This window comes from Botryllus schlosseri, chromosome 3 (assembly GCF_051294905.1).
Source record: "Botryllus schlosseri isolate E-star chromosome 3, Bs_hap1, whole genome shotgun sequence".
Classification (NCBI taxonomy): Eukaryota; Metazoa; Chordata; class Ascidiacea; order Stolidobranchia; family Styelidae; genus Botryllus; species Botryllus schlosseri.
Window position 1 is genome coordinate 1,343,480 of NC_137238.1, and position 19,300 is coordinate 1,362,779.

General features: G+C 41.9%; 2 protein-coding genes across 2 annotated transcripts; one reads left to right on the forward strand and one right to left on the reverse strand.

Annotated features, from left to right (window-relative positions):
• The first annotated feature begins 7,967 nt into the window (after positions 1–7,967).
• LOC145435489 (uncharacterized) lies at positions 7,968–11,004 on the forward strand. The gene is made up of 4 exons (XM_080312768.1): positions 7,968–8,611; positions 8,673–8,974; positions 9,034–9,196; positions 9,259–11,004. The coding sequence occupies exons 2-4, from the start codon at positions 8,699–8,701 to the stop codon at positions 9,411–9,413; spliced, it is 594 nt and encodes a 197-aa protein (XP_080168894.1). The 5' UTR covers positions 7,968–8,611; positions 8,673–8,698; the 3' UTR covers positions 9,414–11,004.
• Positions 11,005–12,313: 1,309 nt separating this feature from the next.
• On the reverse strand, positions 12,314–19,014 carry LOC145435511 (apoptosis regulator BAX-like). Its single transcript, XM_080312792.1, has 7 exons — positions 18,733–19,014; positions 17,445–17,514; positions 17,298–17,385; positions 15,455–15,549; positions 15,252–15,387; positions 15,079–15,198; positions 12,314–14,200 (listed from the first exon to the last, which is right to left on the reverse strand). Exons 1-7 carry the CDS (start codon positions 18,761–18,763, stop codon positions 14,099–14,101), a joined length of 642 nt encoding a protein of 213 aa, XP_080168918.1. The 5' UTR covers positions 18,764–19,014; the 3' UTR covers positions 12,314–14,098.
• Positions 19,015–19,300: the final 286 nt, after the last annotated feature.

Here is a 19,300-nt window from a genome sequence, read left to right on the forward strand (position 1 = left end):
ATCCTGGTGGCGACCAGGATCAAGAAGCAGCAGTCTATACTCAGTCGGTTGTGGCAGAATCTTACTAATCTACCTTTCTGGTCCGCAGAAAATCCAGCAACGTGCAAAATCGCCAGATCTATTATTTGATCTATATTTTTGGCCTCCACCCTTAATCATTGGATTTGCTCGGACTCGGAATTTTATGGGGTTGAAGTAATACGTATGCATTGTCACACTAACATGCGCAGCTAGAAGAACTGGTGTGTTATCATTTCTATTTGTCCAAATTCGTAAATGCGAGACACAAAATAAGACAACTACTGGCACCATAAAACGTGCAGGCCTATTCACGTTTTCAACGACTGATACAACGCAAAATAGGCAAGAATGGTAGCGACGCTGGAAAATACGTTCCAATATTATCAATTCCAATGAAATTCATGAACCGCTGAGAGCCTAATAAAACTATATAGCTGTTCAGAAAATTGGTCACATGGTCAGTTATGTGCAAAAAAGTATACGTTACTAGTAAATTCTACGATATGCGTAAGCTTCTGTGCTATATCATTTGTATTATCAAAATTGGTAACTATAATTTGTATTATCAAATTGGTAAACATAGCGTTACGACGGAAGTACGCTAACTACTCGAACAGGACGTATTTGCGTCACATCATTGGTACGCCGCAAAATACGCCGAGTGTCACAGGGAACACAGCTCGACTCCGCCAAGACGCTCAATGGTGTCAAATCGGTACGATACGTTTATCGGCATTCTGCTCAGGGACCCCTATTGTTCGCTATTCGGGACAACCTGTATATGGAATCGTGTCCTGTGCTCTTTCCTAATTAATATGGAATCGTGTCCTGTGCTCACACTATACGTTTTCTTAATTAATTAACTTGGAGAATCATCGCGGCTCGCCTGATATATCTTTTGAACTTCCAGGGCGAATATAGGATTTTAGTGCCCGGGCCAGATTTTAATTATTATTTTCGGAATCAGTGAAAAGTACCTCCCAATTGAGACTAGTTTAAATAAATATTGCGCTCTGGTCGCCAGCACGAAGATAACCTATTCCGTTGACATTTTAGTGCTTACACACTACAGCAAAATACGCGAGTGATTAGTCTACCAGTTGCCGTTGTAATTAGTAATTACGACGTCAACATTGCGCCGCCATTCACTAAAGATAGATAGACAGATCAGGGTTCCATTTCCTTTGCCAGATTTTAATTGATGTTTACGTACCAACTATATAAAAATATATATCAAATAAATACTGATGGGAACTAACTACTGGGTCCCATGTGGAATATCGACACATCTTTATTGACGAAAATCGCTATCTTAAATGATGTGATCACAGAAATATAATGAGTAAAAGTCGTCCTGAGTTGAAAATAGTAGATACAAAGAAATGAGAAAGGGTATGGGATATAGGTGGGATTAGTATGGTATATCCCAGCAACTCATTGGCTTGAAAATATAACATGGAGCCATCCCCCATGGAGCCTATGTGGGACCCATGTTATGAGACCCTTCAATTTTGCCAACTCGACCCTTCAATTTTGCCAACTCATCTATCCACCTAAATACCACATGGGTACTACGGGGTTGAGTCTTGGACCATATTTTCAAGCTCGAAATAGTGCCAGGTGAGTACTACATAGTGTAGTTTATACATGGATGTTGTACCATGGATATATCTGCTGCTACTATACTGAGACGAGTCACACGGTAATAAATGAAACGGAATCCAAACGAAACTCTTCAATGACCAGAAAATTGTGGAGGTTGAAGTGAATTCTCGGTTATTTTCAGTACAGCATGATTTTTGATATTAGATACGAACACAAAACTGAAGAATTTCGAGTGCTATCTGTTTCCCGAAATATGCCTCAAGAGGCTCGAATTATCCGACGAGGCAAAAAATTCTGACCCACTCTGTGTGTAGTACCAATTGAAGCACTGCAGCAATGTAGAGAGATCCATCTGCGGCCCATTTATCGTGACATTAGAGTTAGACAGAAGCATCGCATCATCTCTGTATTATTGACTTCGCCAGCAACTGGCCGAGAAGTAGTAGAATATTATCAAGTAATTAGCCAAGTCATTTGAAAGCCATATGGCAGGTATTCACCATTCACCAACCCGTTTTTCAAACAACCGCTACGTCGAAGCAGCGTTGTTAATCAAGAATGGATATTTTGCTCGGGGTGTGATCATTGCGGATCATGAAACCGTGAGGAACGCTGAAGGCGGTACAACGTTTCTCACAAGACCGCAAAATCCGTTCCATTATAACGTCACGCTGCCGGCGAATTTTTCCCGGATGTTCGATTACGCACAAGTTGGTCTTCGCACCACCATGTTCGAGGAAATTGCAGAAGTTTTCGTGTTGACGCACTATGATGGCCGCGGATTAGTCGTCAACCCGGAATTCGAAGCACAAATACACGTCTTTTGTGATATACACGTCGGCCAGGACGGAATGGGCTTTTTTGCTTGTAGTTCCTGTATTTTGGTAATAGTAAGTTAAGTATTTTTTGTTGGCCACCATATGCAATTGTGTAATTATGTTTTATTGCCATTCTATTCTATTTTGGCCATTTGATTAGAGTTTCTTTTTCTTAGCATTGTGAGGTATTTTGTTTAGTTTGTCGCTTTTATGATTTCATTTCTAATTGCAATTTTGTATTATCCAAATAATGCTTTCACAGCATTAAAAAGGTTTTTAAAACATTAGTGAGCCGTTTCAATGTTGGTGTCGAGATCAATCAATAATATAAAATAGTTGTATTCAAAGTGTTTGTGGTTGCAATGTCTGTGTATATAGTTTATTTGCCTCTCTGAGATTACACTGTTTCATGGTTTCGTCGTATATTTGCATTAACGTATGCGTCACTATTTAAACTTCAGATAGATAGCATGCGGTTGTTTCATGAACTCATGTAGTGACGTGCGGTCCAATGAGGCAGGTGAGGCAGTGCCTCACCTGTCGTCTGGATGAGTAAGTGAAAATTGTGAAACCCCTCAATGAGTCGATGATGATATTGATGTTACACATCGATGTTCATAAATAACTAAATTGGAACATTTTTTCACCCAGCATCATCAATTTGCATCATTATTATTCAAAAATACAACGCGAAAGGAGAGGTGAGGCACGGGCGCGTCGTGCCTCACCTGCAACAATGCAATTCATCATAAATAGCTCGGCATTCTTAATAACTGGAATCAATGAAATGCTATAGTCACACTGATTCCAAAAATCTGAATATTAACAGTGTCAGAGCACCAGGACCCCCAAAAATCGCCAAGGAAAGTGACCTTCGCCTTCATCACAGACAATGCCATCGTAGAGAAACAATGGCTAGGTGAGGCACAAACGAATCTGCTTCATGCACTATTCGCTAACAATTGGAAAATCGAGACGCAGTGAAACGCGCTACCGATTTCGGAATCCAACGGTCTTGTAGGAATTATATAAAAATAAGAAACGACGGCCAATGCGTAATGCGAAGCCAATACATTCCCTTACTTATTATGTAGCTGTTACGTATTTTGCACCCATAGCTACGTTAAATTGTGGCATGTGATAGCTACTTGCATAGGCTGGATTGTCGTTGTTTGTGTCCTTCATGCTGCGTTCGACTGCAATCCCTTTATCCGTTAATTGTGGTATGTGATTGTGATAGCCATACTTACAAAGCCTGCGTTGTTGTTTGTGGTGCCACTCCTAGACACTAGATCTAGTATATTTTGACTTGACCTAGAGCATTTTCTTTCGAAATTCGGCAAATCTAGTGTTTTTTACTGAATAAAATTTGTAACTGAGGATGCTTTTTTCATGTTCATCGAATAGTTTATGCCGGAAGGCCTACTTGAAGAGATAGTAATTAATATTTGTCTAAACATGCCCATTTAGCACAATAGCGACCAGTCCTACATGTATTATAGAATGTGAAATTGCAACGGCTACCAGTGTGCAAAGAAAAGGCTCTCTATACCCGCTGCTGTTGTTATTCACATTTCAAGTCTCTATAAGTGCGTGTTGTTCTTTTGTAGGGGGGGGGGCGTGCCTCACCAGCCGTGAACCTCACCGCACGTCACTGAACTCATGTCATTTGAAGTTTTACATAGCGTTGCATAACATGACGATAATTGTCGGATGAGTTGTCTTCAAAGATTTTGTGCTTGCAAGTTTTATATACAGTATGTTGCCGGTTTTGTACTTCCTTGTTTCATGTTGTAGGTGCAATGTCCGGCACCACACTGTGTCATGACGTTGCCTTCGTCGTCGAATTAGGATCGACCTACAATTCGTCTCGAAATTCTTACCATATTTGTTCGCGTATTATGACGATGGTGCTCGTATTAATCCTGGTCCTTAACTTTCTTTAATGTTACCAATCTTCTTCCTTCAAGAACACGCGTTCATACAGTTTTTATTTTGCGTTTATTTTTTATTTTTTGAACTTGCGTACATGAGGAAGCTGCCTGAATGCGAACAGGTACTCTCACACAACCCAATACATTCGAGAAATACGTTCAAAAAGCAGTAACATCACAATCGGCAAGACATTGAACAAGTTCACTTATACCCACATGACTGCAACACAGAACACTACAGAATGCCAACACCATATCAAGATATCTCGTTCAGCAGCTGCAACACCCATCGATCCCATCCTTACAGGGATACCCACAATAAATTACCGACCCGCCTATCCCATCCTTACAAGGAGACCCCTTCGATCCCATCCTTTCAGGGAAATAACTGCAACACACGCACACAGATGAAGCGTCGACGAAGGACAAAGCCATCTCAAAGGTCAAGAGTCCAACGCTATGATTCCGATCAGCCTCGATCGTCCTCACCCGGGAGCGCCCTTTCAATGTCTTGCTTCAAAGAAAGTCCATGCAAAACAAAGTGGCTTGAGTAGTCTGCAACCAAGATAGCAAAGCACTCCTCCAAAGATGTATCTCTCTCCAGCATGTCATTACCGAAATCCAACATATCTTTAATTCTTCAGTAACACACTGCCCGTACCATGGTCCTGGCGTGCTCGCCACTGTAGAGGTAAGTGTTTATTCCAGCAACATAGCCCAAACCGGGCGTACACACGTCAACACATCGGACGAGCGGAAGATAGTCCGCTCGCCGAGACAGTCCAGCACAAAAGAGAGCGAGTACGGTACAGCATGCGTGACAACGATAATATTGGTCACCTGCGGCAGTAGCAAGCAGGGGTGCCACAGTTGGATTGCATGTTCTAGCACCACGTTCTCTTTGCATGCCGAAGTATGCCTCCAAAGTGCCCTGGTTTAGTTTCTTCGTCATAACAAATTCTGCTCCGTTGCTCGGGGTTTTGATAATTTCAATGACTGATTTTGTGGCAATCCGCAAACCGTTTCTAGTCGCATCACTGAGAATCATTTTTGATCGATCAACTTCGCATTCCAATTGCAGATTCCGGGCATTCACTTCCAAGCTATCCAAATATCCCAAAAATTCTGCGGACAGCCAGTTTAACCGTGGGTAGTTTGTATTTTCGAATGGTCTTCTTGAATCCTTGGTATTTTCGAATGGTCTTCTTGAATCCTTGGTATTTTCGAATGGTCTTCTTGAGTCCTTGAACTTTTTACCCCAATACTCAGTATTCATGCAATCGAACCAAGTATCAATTGTGATTAGGTATTTTGCCAACGCCTCATACCCTCTACTTTGAACAGCTAAGCCTGAAAACAGCATATGCTAATATTGGGCTGAGTGGCAAACTTCATTTAATAGAATACCCGCCCACAATTGAAGATACATTTAATAGAATACCCACCCACAATTGAAGATAATGTTTGGGCGGCAATACGCACATTCATTTTTTTTCATGTATTCTAGGATGCTCCGTCCTTCACCAGTGTTGCTGTCTTTTATTTACTTTTGTTCATTATGTTACTCTTTGCGGTGCTACTCGACTGAGAGAAGAAATTGATTCATATTTTTATTAATACTGCTTGGGTGACTCCGGCCTAGAAGAGTTCGGTCATATCGGGTCTCCCAGTCTATACCGTGTAAAATATAGTTGGGAAAGTTTTTAAAAAAATGTATACTATTGGACGTGAATGTTTGTGGACATTACCTTTACTATATTTCATGGTTGACGAATAAAAGAATTCCTCTCTCTCTCTCGCCGCTCTAGCTCTTTGAGGCGTCCGAACCTCGCCTTGTTCTTTTGGCGTCTTCTCGCGCCTTAACCCAATTTCTTCGGCTCGGCCCCGTAAGTGAAGCGCGTATTCATATAAACATATACAGACGTACCAATACACAGAGGGCAGATGAGCAGAGGCGGAAACAATACCTCTTATGTTCATCGGCTTCGTTACTTATCGTGACACTGATCTGTGAAATCGTCTCAAAACCGTAAGTTGAATACGCAAAATCAGACATTGCCCGAACTCGCGGTTTTGACGCGAGGCTTCCGGGACCTCGTTTTGATTCTGGTTTCGCGGGTTTGCGTTCCCTGATCTTTAAAGACTTTATCCATTATGAACCGTGTCCCTGTACATAAGCTGTAATGTAGTGCAATGACGCTGTAATGTAGTGCAATGACAACAGTTTGCAGACGAGTTCTTCCCACTGTCTTTAAAACGACTTGTCGCGCACGCATCTGTCCAAACTCGATAGTGCACCCATCCCTCGGACGTGCGCGGTAACGATCGCATCTGGAGAACTATACGTACGTGTTCGGGAGCGCAATCAATCATCATTTGGCCTTGATTGACACTCCTTAATCAAGCAGTCTGCAGTCACGGCTCATTTACGTAGCGTTGAGCGGATTCCGTAGTCCGTACCCAGTAATCGCAGCCATGCGTTAGATTCGATGAACAGTCGGACACGCGTCAGCACAAGCCGATAAAATAAACGCGCTCCTTGAGGATTAATGTAGCACTTTCGTTGACACGTTCATCCGCTTGCGTTGTTTGGTGACAGTGTTCATGTTCACTTGCGGCGCGGCTAGGCTGCCAAGAACAAATCGACAATTGTAATTGTCGCAAAGCTTCTGACCTAACAGTATGTCGATGTGACGCTCCATCAAGCAAAGTTAACAGTGATGACATATAATTATACACACACTGCCGAAACTTCCGGACCGGAACGCGTGTTTTTGAGTGCATATAGTTGTACTTTTTTCCTTTTGCCGGCTGTGGATTTGTTAATGGAGTCATCAGGTACACTTTAGAGCAGGGTTTCTCAACTTCCGCAGAACATTATTACCTTGTATTTTTGGGCTGCTATTAAATTTGGGTTTCTGTAGCCTATCTACCAATCGTATACGGACATTTAGGACATTTTTATGAATTGTAAAGCATTGATGGGCGAAGTTCGTAAGTTTGCAGTTGCTGTATTTTTGTGAGAATAAGTATCTTCCAGCGGCGCAAGTAACTCCCTTCATGGAGCGTGCATTGCATTCGTTACCAAGTCGTTATATGCACCTTCAAACTCTTCCACCATAGAACCGAACTTTCTGTTTCAATGCGTGAGCGAGCAAGCATTAAATTACTTTCACTTTTTCGGTACTGAGGCAATTATCACTTTAAGCTCACAAATATACGAGAAGAAGTCTGGCGTTCGGGGTCATTTCTGAGCAAACCAACAACCCTTCTCCTTTCATTCCATAGTTAAAAAAGTCAGCTTTATCAAGTTGATGTCTTTCGCTGGTCCCTCCCCACTTTTGCCCCGCCAGCATTTCGTCTGCAAATATGCCCACTCTGATAAATGTACCCAGATAATAAGCTCTGCAATGTATATGGACTGGAGCCAGTGGATTAGTCCAATGCGAGGCTAGAGTAGTCTTCGCGGCAACTTGTTTCAGAACATGTGGTAAAAGATCGACTGACATTGCTGTTACTCATCTGGTCCCCTTGAACCAGAGTCCAGCCGTCCAATCAACTTGACTGAAACGATCAATCAACTCAGTGACATTAATCCGAAAATGCAGCAATACAGCTTAAACACCGATATAATGAGAAAACAATTGTCGCGACGAAAGCTACTCAATATGGTGTCACACTCAAAACCGATTCGTGGTGATACTGATTAATTAGATTACACGCTTTCTCATTTGCCATCATCCATATTTCTTGTTATCTACTTGATACATTCGTACTACAAAATTGTCGCACAAAGTCATTTTTCGCTCATCTGTTTTGTGAATGTCGCCGGTGCCGACAACTATTTTACTTGAAGGATATTATAGTTATTGCTAGACAGTATTTTCAAAATTTGATTCGTAAATTAGTATGAAGTAAAGTATTTTAGGACAGATATATTGGCACCATGGGGAAAATATGAATTTGGAATCGGTCGAAATTGGTGACGATCTAATTATAGTTCATTTTTTCTACAGTCTTGCTGTATTTTAGGTTTCTCAGTCAAAAAGCCTACCAGTATAGACGGACAAAGCAATCGATCGCTCCACTCTCTCGACGACGATGAAATAGACGCTGGGGAGGACGTGCCCGACTGCTTGGATGGCGAACCAGATAAATCTCTCGATGACAGTGAAATTGACATTGGTGAGGATATAGCAACCTCCGTCAAATCCACTCCAAATCACAGTCGCGGTGTGTATGATTTTATTTCCGCAGTATATAAAAAATTAAAACTATCATTTTTATCTTACAGGCATATCAGCTCAATTGCAAGCCAGCATGGATGTTGCATTGCGAGCCATGGATGCTAGATTACAAGCTACATTGAAAGCTACATTGAAAACCATGGGCCATAAAGTCCTCAACGTTCAACAAGACATCAAGCAAATGTCAAAGAGTGTTTACAAAACAGAAAGAAACATGGACTTGATTCTGCCACACTTCAAAGTGTCTCTGCCTACAGAACTCCCTGCCGCGTTTCCAATTAAAGATGGCGAGGAACTCAAACAGATGGATCAGCTTGTAAAAAGTGATTCTGGAGTATTTGAACAAATTGTAAAAAATACCCCTGCCAATTAAGGTGCAGGCGCGTACTAATCTGCACTTTCTTATAGGTGAAGGCTCTTATCGGTGTTGGTGGAAATACTACTGACGAATTCATAAGGCGGACAATGCCAAGACTAATGAAAAATGAATTTGCAAATTGCTGCAGTGTCTTCGGAAGAAAGGATGACAAAATCTGTCTGAAAGATACAGTAATTTTTAATAGTGTTTTTGGTATGTTGCTCGATAGAATTTGAAGTATTTTATTCAGTTATGGACTGATTTATCTTGAACAGCTGCAGTCAAGATGAACTTGGCCACAAAAGAATGCACCGAAAAGGACGTTGAAAGCTCCATTCGAAAATGGCTTCAGAACTCCAGAGATCGTGCCGGCGGTTCAAGGTACGGACAAAAGAGCTGGAGTCAAGAGTGCCACAATGCCACAATCTGAAGCATTGGGGTTACCTTCAACCAGAAAAGCGCGGCGTATTCATAATAGCAATCGTTTCATTTAACTGTGAGCACGCAAATAGTGTTCCGATTGTATGATAATCCAAGCTACCTCGGCTGTGTGGCTATTGCACTCTGGACGTTTCTGTGCCAGGATATACCAAGACATTGAAATATTGCCGGAGTTGCTCAAGTAGGAGTTATGCATTACCAAATTTGAAGTGGAAGGAGCAATTTCCAAGACATGTAAAAACTATTTCAGGTGGAAGTACAAAATGAATTGAGTAGTATCAGAGAGTAGACTTTTTTCAATGGATTCCATAATCTAGCAGTTAATCGGGGAGGCTAATTTCGAAATATGTATCTCTGTAGGCTAATTCAAAATGACTAATTTATGCGTCCACTATAGATAAAAGAGGCTTTTTCGTGCTGTTGTTTAAACAAACTTATCCTGAAACTACTAGCCACCTTTCAAAATCCTAATTGTAAAGAATAAGTTGTCAGTTTTTCGTAAACTGTTCACAGTGTTCAAGTAGAAGTTGGAGTAGTCTACACATAGTTGCTTGAGTAAGTGGTGCAAGTAGGCAAAACCTATTGAAGAATTCTGAAAGAGTAGGTGAGTGCAGTCGTGTAATTTCCTTGCCGAGTCATATCTTGATGGAAATCTCCCAAATGTACGAATGTTACATTGAATATATTGGATGGTTTTCTGTAGCCGATGTTGATGCTTATTTATTTGCACGGAGAAATTCTGCGTATCTGTTGTGAAACTAATAACATACGTCTATCGTTATGTTGAATCGGGGAATTTGAAGTTGGCTCGTCTTGTTAGTTTTAATATCTGCCTTGCATAGAACGACATTATCCTTCCATTAGAATGGTCCACGTGTTCAGTTGAAAAATTTGGGAATGTGTGTGTTGCATTCAAAATTATTCGCACCCAGAAATTCCCTAGGCCTAGAACACAAATTGATAATGAACATCTTTGCACTGTTGAGGGTAAAGAGGAATTGCCCAATACCCATTGCAAACTCTTCACATTCCAAAACTGATCTCGTACCTGCTGCCTCTTCAGATTTTAATTAATGTCATGCCTTGACGTAATCAAGTTTGACCTGCATATTGAGTGACTACGGTAACCGATTTCAATTGATCACTGCTTCATATAATGATGATTTCTGTTCATATCCTTGCCATGTTTTTTATCATTCTATTCCTTGCTGTATGTGATGCCTTTTGCACATGGTTTTCCAATTTCTTTATCATGCATTACCTTGCTTCATGTGACACTGCCTTTGTACATATTCTTGCCATATCTTTTAGTATTCTTTTGCTAGATTGCGGTAATTGCTTCTTTTTCAAGTCTTGCCAATTTTGATAATTTTTTCATCGCTGCCTCAAATTACTACCTCGAATTACTTGTGTGGATCACTCAAATTTTTCAACCAAACGTGCAACACCACAAGGACAAGGGTTTAATGTTCTGCCGTGACCCATACATCTTTGTGTAATGTGTATTTGTTACTACTCACTATCGCCAACTGTACAGTTTCTCTGCATGTATAAATTTTGCAATATACTGATTTGCCCGATGACTGTGTGAATAGATGTTGTTGTATTAGGTTTCGGGGTATGATATTGGTGGATGAGATAGTACAGAAGTGGGAGACAGGGCTAGTGGTGGATTGCGGCGGCGGGCTGTGGCACCTATCCGGCATCGTGGGGCACCCACGTGGTACCCCACCTAATACCGACAGATATAGCCGCCACAATTTTGTGGTTACCAGGTGGTTTCCCTCGCGGTCACCTGCTATCGACCCACGTTGGTCCCTTGTTGTCCCCAAGTGGCCGTGTTACCTGGGTATATATTAACATATTATGAAATACGTCGGAGCTGGAGCTACTCCTCAAATATCGGGCTCCAGCTCCGGCTGTATTTTATGTAGAGCTCCGGCTCCGGCTCCAAAGCCCTGGTCGTAACACACCAGGATCGTGTTAGAAACACTTTCGGATGGGCTTAGAAAAATTAGGGTCTATCGATTTGCGTAATCTCTAAGTATGGGCACCAGGAACCACCCTCGTCAAAAAATGCAATAAAAATAAATACATATAAATAACCATAATTTACTGAAATAAGTCTGATTGTAATCGCAATTATAAGCTAACGGTATATTCCTAGAGTTGGTTAAGGCCGCTTGGATGCTTCAGTCACACACAGCGGCTGTTTACCTTTATCTGGGGATCGCGATGACTTTGGACGTAATCAGCTTCCTAGGTCGTAAGTTTGGGTATGCTGATTTTTTTTAAATTAATCAGCTTCTCAAGTTTTTAGCTTTGCGACAGAACATTTTCAAGTTGGAACCAATAATATATATATCATTGGTTGGAAATGAGGTCGCGATCATGAAAGGTTGGAAATCACCGGATGTGCAACTTGCTGGTGCATTTTATAGTAGCCTAATATATGAAAGAATCAATATTACTGACAGAAATCATACATAACACAACACGACACAAGTTACATCGACTATCCTATGGTGGGCCCAAGATCAATGCTCTTTTGGGCGGAAGGGGTAGAAAAAAAAGCTGTTTTGGAACTGATGAATATACATGACCAGACGTCGTACCGACTTACCCAGTTTAGCAGGGTTTTGAAACACTATCCGAACAACTCAGTTCCGCCCCGGGGCGGACCCGAGTAAGTATAACAATCTCCTAAACTCCATTACTACATACAATTGAGGGTCATTGCTTAGTTAGTATGACGTCTTAAAGCCGGACAACGTGTTACATCTCTTTTAAAATCCTGTAGTGGGCGCTAAAGAGGGTCCGGAATTTGTTTCACAAAAAGTCTCCCGTGCTGTAACGGTCTAATCACCAATAGTTAATGAACAGACAGAATTGGGTTAGTTTCTTTAATTGAAATTTGTGTATAGCAATTTGGAACCAATCTGTAGATTATTGCCGCTTCCACCATGCTTCGTACGAGAATGTGCAAATAACGAAAAACAGACGACAATAAATAACGAACGGCGGACCGCGTCCGCACGAGCACGGCACCCTCGTCAGTTTTGTGGGCTCCGGAAATTGAGCACGATTCTCTCGTATTACCAGTAGGGCTGAGAATTCCAAGTCAAGTTATGAGTGACTGTATGTCCGAGTCCAATCTGTAGATCATTGCCGCTTCCACCATGCTTCGTACGAGAATGTGCAAATAACGAAAAACAGACGACAATAAATAACGAACGGCGGACCGCGTCCGCACGAGCACGGCACCCTCGTCAGTTTTGTGGGCTCCGGAAATTGAGCACGATTCTCTCGTATTACCAGTAGGGCTGAGAATTCCAAGTCAAGTTATGAGTGACTGTATGTCCGAGTCCAATCTGTAGATCATTGCCGCTTCCACCATGCTTCGTACGAGAATGTGCAAATAACGAAAAACAGACGACAATAAATAACGAACGGCGGACCGCGTCCGCACGAGCACGGCACCCTCGTCAGTTTTGTGGGCTCCGGAAATTGAGCGCGATTCTCTCGTATTACCAGTAGGGCTGAGAATTCCAAGTCAAGTTATGAGTGACTGTATGTCCGAGTCCAATCTGTAGATCATTGCCGCTTCCACCATGCTTCGTACGAGAATGTGCAAATAACGAAAAACAGACGACAATAAATAACGAACGGCGGACCGCGTCCGCACGAGCACGGCACCCTCGTCAGTTTTGTGGGCTCCGGAAATTGAGCACGATTCTCTCGTATTACCAGTAGGGCTGAGAATTCCAAGTCAAGTTATGAGTGACTGTATGTCCGAGTCCAATCTGTAGATCATTGCCGTTTCCACCATGCTTCGTACGAGAATGTGCAAATAACGAAAAACAGACGACAATAAATAACGAACGGCGGACCGCGTCCGCACGAGCACGGCACCCTCGTCAGTTTTGTGGGCTCCGGAAATTTAGCACGATTCTCTCGTATTACCAGTAGGGCTGAGAATTCCAAGTCAAGTTATGAGTGACTGTATGTCCGAGTCCAATCTGTAGATCATTGCCGTTTCCACCATGCTTCGTACGAGAATGTGCAAATAACGAAAAACAGACGACAATAAATAACGAACGGCGGACCGCGTCCGCACGAGCACGGCACCCTCGTCAGTTTTGTGGGCTCCGGAAATTGAGCACGATTCTCTCGTATTACCAGTAGGGCTGAGAATTCCAAGTCAAGTTATGAGTGACTGTATGTCCGAGTCCAATCTGTAGATCATTGCCGCTTCCACCATGCTTCGTACGAGAATGTGCAAATAACGAAAAACAGACGACAATAAATAACGAACGGCGGACCGCGTCCGCACGAGCACGGCACCCTCGTCAGTTTTGTGGGCTCCGGAAATTGAGCACGATTCTCTCGTATTACCAGTAGGGCTGAGAATTCCAAGTCAAGTTATGAGTGACTGTATGTCCGAGTCCAATCTGTAGATCATTGCCGCTTCCACCATGCTTCGTACGAGAATGTGCAAATAACGAAAAACAGACGACAATAAATAACGAACGGCGGACCGCGTCCGCTCGAGCACGGCACCCTCGTCAGTTTTGTGGGCTCCGGAAATTGAGCACGATTCTCTCGTATTACCAGTAGGGCTGAGAATTCCAAGTCAAGTTATGAGTGACTGTATGTCCGAGTCCAATCTGTAGATCATTGCCGCTTCCACCATGCAAACATAAGTGTAAGTATGACTGCGGCAGACAGTGAAACCGCATACGCCCCCGATGTTTCAATGCATTCTTTGATCTTTGCCTGAAATATGTAATGTGCTACTTGAACGTTGTCGACTTTAACAATTTCTCTCAAGCGTACTTGATCGAACAGCCACAACCTCGAGACTCAGTTGTCATTAAGTGGGTGAGTGGCTCAGTTGTTTATACTAATGTCCTGGCGCTAGAGGTTCATAGCTCGAGTCTTGTCTGTTGTACGTCTCAAACTTGGAGGTTCATCTGGGCTACTCTTGCCCAACGTTGCTGTTGATACCAGGGCTGTGGAGCCGTAGGTTGGGCAATTTTAACACACCGTGGAGCCGGGAGTCATGGAAACTAATCTAACTGGGGTCGGAGTTGTGGAAAAAAAACTGACTGGAGTCAGAGTTTGTGAAAATGACCCCGACTCCAACTTCTTCATTATGAAAAACAGTTATTTCTAAGGTAGGCTATCTTATACAGGATTAGATCTATGTCATGTTCGAATGATTCGTAAATATTATGGTATTAGAGAGTCCATGTTCTAAAAACTTATAAAATATGAAAAAGGTAAGATATTTATAAAGGCATTCTTTCATGTTAATTGCATAGTGAATAATTCGAGCTGTCCCACAATGAAACAATTTTACATGGCATCGTTAATCATATGTTTGCGTGTGTTTAATGGTTATGTGATAGTTATTTAAACAACACTGTGTCACTGTTCGGAGTGAACTGGTAATACTGCTGGAGTAAGGCAATTTTACCTAGCCACACGGAGCTGCGGTCACGCCTGGCTGCCTTGTAATTTCGAAATCAACTGCACGCCGTAGAATATTCTACTACTATACTCTACTACTATGGTGTTACAATAATGAAACACGATGACTTAATGACTTATGTTGTGCCTAGAACAGAAATAATATCAGAAACAGAACTCACCCAACCTCCCTTTTGGACAATCCACCTAATAACATACTGATATAAGCAGTCCATCGCCCAACTCATAATATGTCTAATCAAATCTATGCCTTCGTGTTCATCCATGGTTGTGCATACAGCCTAAATTGAGGAAATATATAAAAACAAAACACAAACACAAAAATAGCAGTCACCTTTTTTATAAGTCTGTATGCAAAGTAGAACACAGCAACTACTCTGCCCCAGTTGCAATTTGGGTCGACAAATATCCGTTCACAAACTTTCATGAAGCTCTCCTTGGTGTGTTGAACACAAACTTTAGCAATGAGGCTGAGAACGGAATATAATTTACAATGAGCCGAATATTTCTGTGGTATTGGTGCATAGTGTAGCCTACCTGTTAAGGTTGGGATCTTCATTCAACCGATCTCCATGAAAACGCAAGGCCAATAATACCTCCTCCTCCCATAAAGCAGCATCACATTCTGAGCTCTATGAAAGATAATTATCTTAAATATATTTGGAGAGTGCTGGTAGGGGGGGGGCAATATTTCACAGTGCATGTGTCGCGTCAACAAATTCCAACCAGATAGTACATATCAATTAGCTGCCCACTAAATGGTTTGACAATAGCCTAGATCGTCAACAAAGATAAGTACCAACAGAGTTACTTAACCTCAATGTGTTAAATCAGGGGTGTGCAACATTTTTCATAATGATTAAGGGACTAGTGCACGGTGCACCGTAACTCGTAGAAATGTAAGGCCAAGGCCATAGGAGGATGTGCATTTTCCGCCTGCATATCTGTTGTCACGGTGCACACTATAGCCTATGACGACAGTGTGATGCAAATGATCGCATGATCTCATGCGTGATCGCAGCTTCATATGATTCATATTTCCGACTGTTGATCACCGAGCATATGGATATTTTTTCACAAGAGCTTCCCTCATTTTAGATTAACAATCCACCGAATATTAGCCAATCTCCAGGGCATCAGAATTGCGCCAATTTTCGCTTTGCAGATCTAAATTACACAGTAACAACATACTGATGGATTTCTTGGCCCACAAAAATCCTTGCTCAAATGTCTCAACTTACCCCCAGGTGAGGGTAAGATGAGACAGACTGTGTTTAAGATGAGACACCAAGCAATTTATGCTCATTACACCACCAATTCATCCACAATGATGAATCAACCATCCAGCAACATTGTGAATAAAATATAATAATCATGAAACAATTCATTTTTAAAAAGAATTGATACATCATATACAAATATAAATGACATCGAAAACCAATTAACCATGAGATAAGAGTTTCGTTATCATTTTGTCTTGTAATGTCACATCTGGTAAACTACTAGATAAATAATACATTTTGTGTGCCTTCAACAGTAAATTTTTAATCTTCCGAGGCCTTCAATAGAAAAGCCCTCTGATACCCATGTCTCATCTTACCCCCATGATTTTGTCTCATCTTACCCCCACACCTAAATTTACAAATAAATTTAAATAAAAAAATTTCTGTCCGTTACTTTTCAGATGTAAGCGCATGATTACACTGCTAATATTGCACTCAACCAGCTCCAGTATTCTTGTTTTATAATATTAAGTACTATGATAGGTATGCCCTTACAAACATGAATTCACATAACTGACATAGGCTATGAAAATATAGTTGTTGGCATTTCTCTGCCCAACCTCGAATCTGTTTGCCTTGTTAATATGGTAGGACTATGGACTGGCATTATGGGAACAACATAGTTGAAGGAATCTGGCCATCAGCAAATTTTTCTACCTGTATCGGACCGTCAATATGAAAACCGTCAGTGCCAATTTATTCTTGTCCAGGTTTGCTGGCAATCTTCAGAAGCGCGATAGCTTACGACTATCAGCCTTCATTACAAGTTCAGTATTCCAGCCCTATTTTAGCAGTACTAATACTCAATAAGACTCGCAGAAGTGGACCACAGAGCATTTGGAGCACGTCCGAAATAAGGGCAAAAACCCCTGTGTCAGACCATAGGCGAAATTAGATACCGGTACTCATCGAATGGACAGCATACCATTCAAAACTGCCACTGCTTCACGGGCCTCGCAATGTTTTTCTGTGCGCCGGACCTGGCACACATTCGGCAGTTTGCACACCCCTCAATAACACCACAAGTTGAGGCTCAACGTTTCTAGTTTCTGCACATCAAATAGCACATGAATAGAAAATACAACGACTTTTCGAACCTTGTTGCATAACTGAACTGCTTCCTGAACAGATCCTTTGTTATCCGGCGACAGGTCGGGATCACGTTCTGCACTGTCAGAGATAAACCTATAACAGATCAGATTTAAACTACTGCTGAACATGTCAATGGACAGGTAGGGAAGTACATTGTCAGAAGACGGCATGTTCGGTTTCCAACGACTCTTTCCTCCTCAGTTAGATGCCTTCTGTCTGACCCTGGTAGCATAGAGAATATTGTTCATAGTGTAGTTATTTACCTCTATTAGTAAAACTCTAACCAGGGAGAAACTGACCCCCAGGGGTTATTCCTCAAAGCAAACCGGAAGTGACGCCACTCCCAGACCTTTATGTAACTTTCATTAACCTATTTTATAAAAACAGCCAAAATGCTTGTCGAACCAGTCTACATATTATCGTCACACGATCGGCAAACCCCATAAAACTCTTATCAAAGTACCTTATCTGGAGTGAACTGCAGGCTTTATGCCCGACTCATTGAATCGATTTCTTGATTGCACAGCCCCTAACTGCAGGCATTGAACTCGCTCCCATAGCATTTGATTGTTACTAACTCACATTAGCATTAGTGGCTCGAGGTTAAGGTTATATAAGTTACACAAGCTATATTACCCAAGATGACAGCGTTTACGAAGATTCATTTCCAATGTTCATTTTTCTATGGGAGGTAAGATGCTACACCCGGGGTTCTCAACTTCCCTTGTATAACGGGCCGCATTTTAACAGCAAAAGACGCTGCGGGCCGCAGAATATTATTACCATGTATTTGTGGGCTACTACTAAATTTAGGCTACTGTAGCCTATTTACCAGTCGTATACAGGCATTTAGTACATTTTTATGTATCATAAAGTATTAATGGACAGCGCTCGTAAGTTTGCAGCTGCTGCTTGTGAGAATGTGTAGGCCTATCTTCTAGCGGCGCAAGTAAATCATTTCATGGAGCGTGTATTGCATTCGTTGCCGAGTCGGTATATGCAACTTCAAACCCTAACACCAGAGAACCGAATTCAGTTTCAATGCGTGAGCGAGCAAATATAAATTACGTTGACTTTTGCGTTACAGAGGCCATTATCACATTAAGTTCTGAGTGATATGAGAATGGGGCCGTTTCTGAGCAAACCAATCATCCCTTATCATTTCCTTCCATGCATGGGGCCCTACACGAATAGTTACAGAAGCCACCTTTGTCAAGTTGATATTTTCGCTGGTCCCCTCCCCACGGTTAAAATAGCCTACGCGGCAACGTGTTTGAGAACATGCGATAAAAGATCGACTGGCATTAATGTTACTCGTCTGGTTACGATTAAATCGGACGACTGTATCTTAGAAATTTGTCAGGTGATGTTGTCCTTGCTGCTAAGTTCCGGAAACAGCAAATATTCGCACACAATGTTAAGGTTTTATTGAAATCACACCTTCTATAGGAGATTTTTCGGGTTTAGCCATATTCCAAGCAATTTTGAACGATGCGTCTGGAACGTAGTCGGCAGAGTCAAACACTCTTTAAAAGTGTAGGCCTACTACATAGCGGGATTCTCTTGAATCCGAGTCCAGCCGAATACCGCTTCAAAACAATAACAATCTGAAGTCGAACATACATCAAGAAACGCCCCATTAAAGCAGTGGTTCTCAAACTCTTTTAGACACACTCCCCTTTTAGTTAGAGAAAAATTTCAACCCCCCTAACGTCATATAACAAAATGCAACCAGAATGCTAGCAATACAAACCGCTAGTTTGATGGCATGGAAGCAGTGGCGGCTCGTCCTATAGGGCAACTGGGGCATTGCCCCACCTAAAATTCTGTTCAATAACAATTTAACCATTTATAGACGCACAGCAATCAATATATACCGAGATCACAGCGAAACCCGCGTTCTTCTTGTGCTTTCGCTTGCAAACGCCCATACATAGCGAAGTCTCTGCGAAAATCGAATTCACTTCTGTGTTTTCGCTTTGTGAATGCCTAGCCGGGGCTTGCCCCG

Coding starts and splice junctions, on each gene's coding strand:
- LOC145435489 (XM_080312768.1), top strand. CDS start 8,699: ATGGATGTTGCATTGCGAGCCATGGATGCTAGATTACAAGCTACATTG. Junction 8,975..9,033: donor CTGGAGTATTTGAACAAATT/GTAAAAAATACC, acceptor ACTTTCTTATAG/GTGAAGGCTCTTATCGGTGT. Junction 9,197..9,258: donor AATTTTTAATAGTGTTTTTG/GTATGTTGCTCG, acceptor TATCTTGAACAG/CTGCAGTCAAGATGAACTTG.
- LOC145435511 (XM_080312792.1), bottom strand. CDS start 18,763: ATGGCTAAACCCGAAAAATCTCCTATAGAAG. Junction 17,515..18,732: donor CGAAAAATCTCCTATAGAAG/GTGTGATTTCAA, acceptor CTATGCTACCAG/GGTCAGACAGAAGGCATCTA. Junction 15,199..15,251: donor CATACAGACTTATAAAAAAG/GTGACTGCTATT, acceptor TCCTCAATTTAG/GCTGTATGCACAACCATGGA.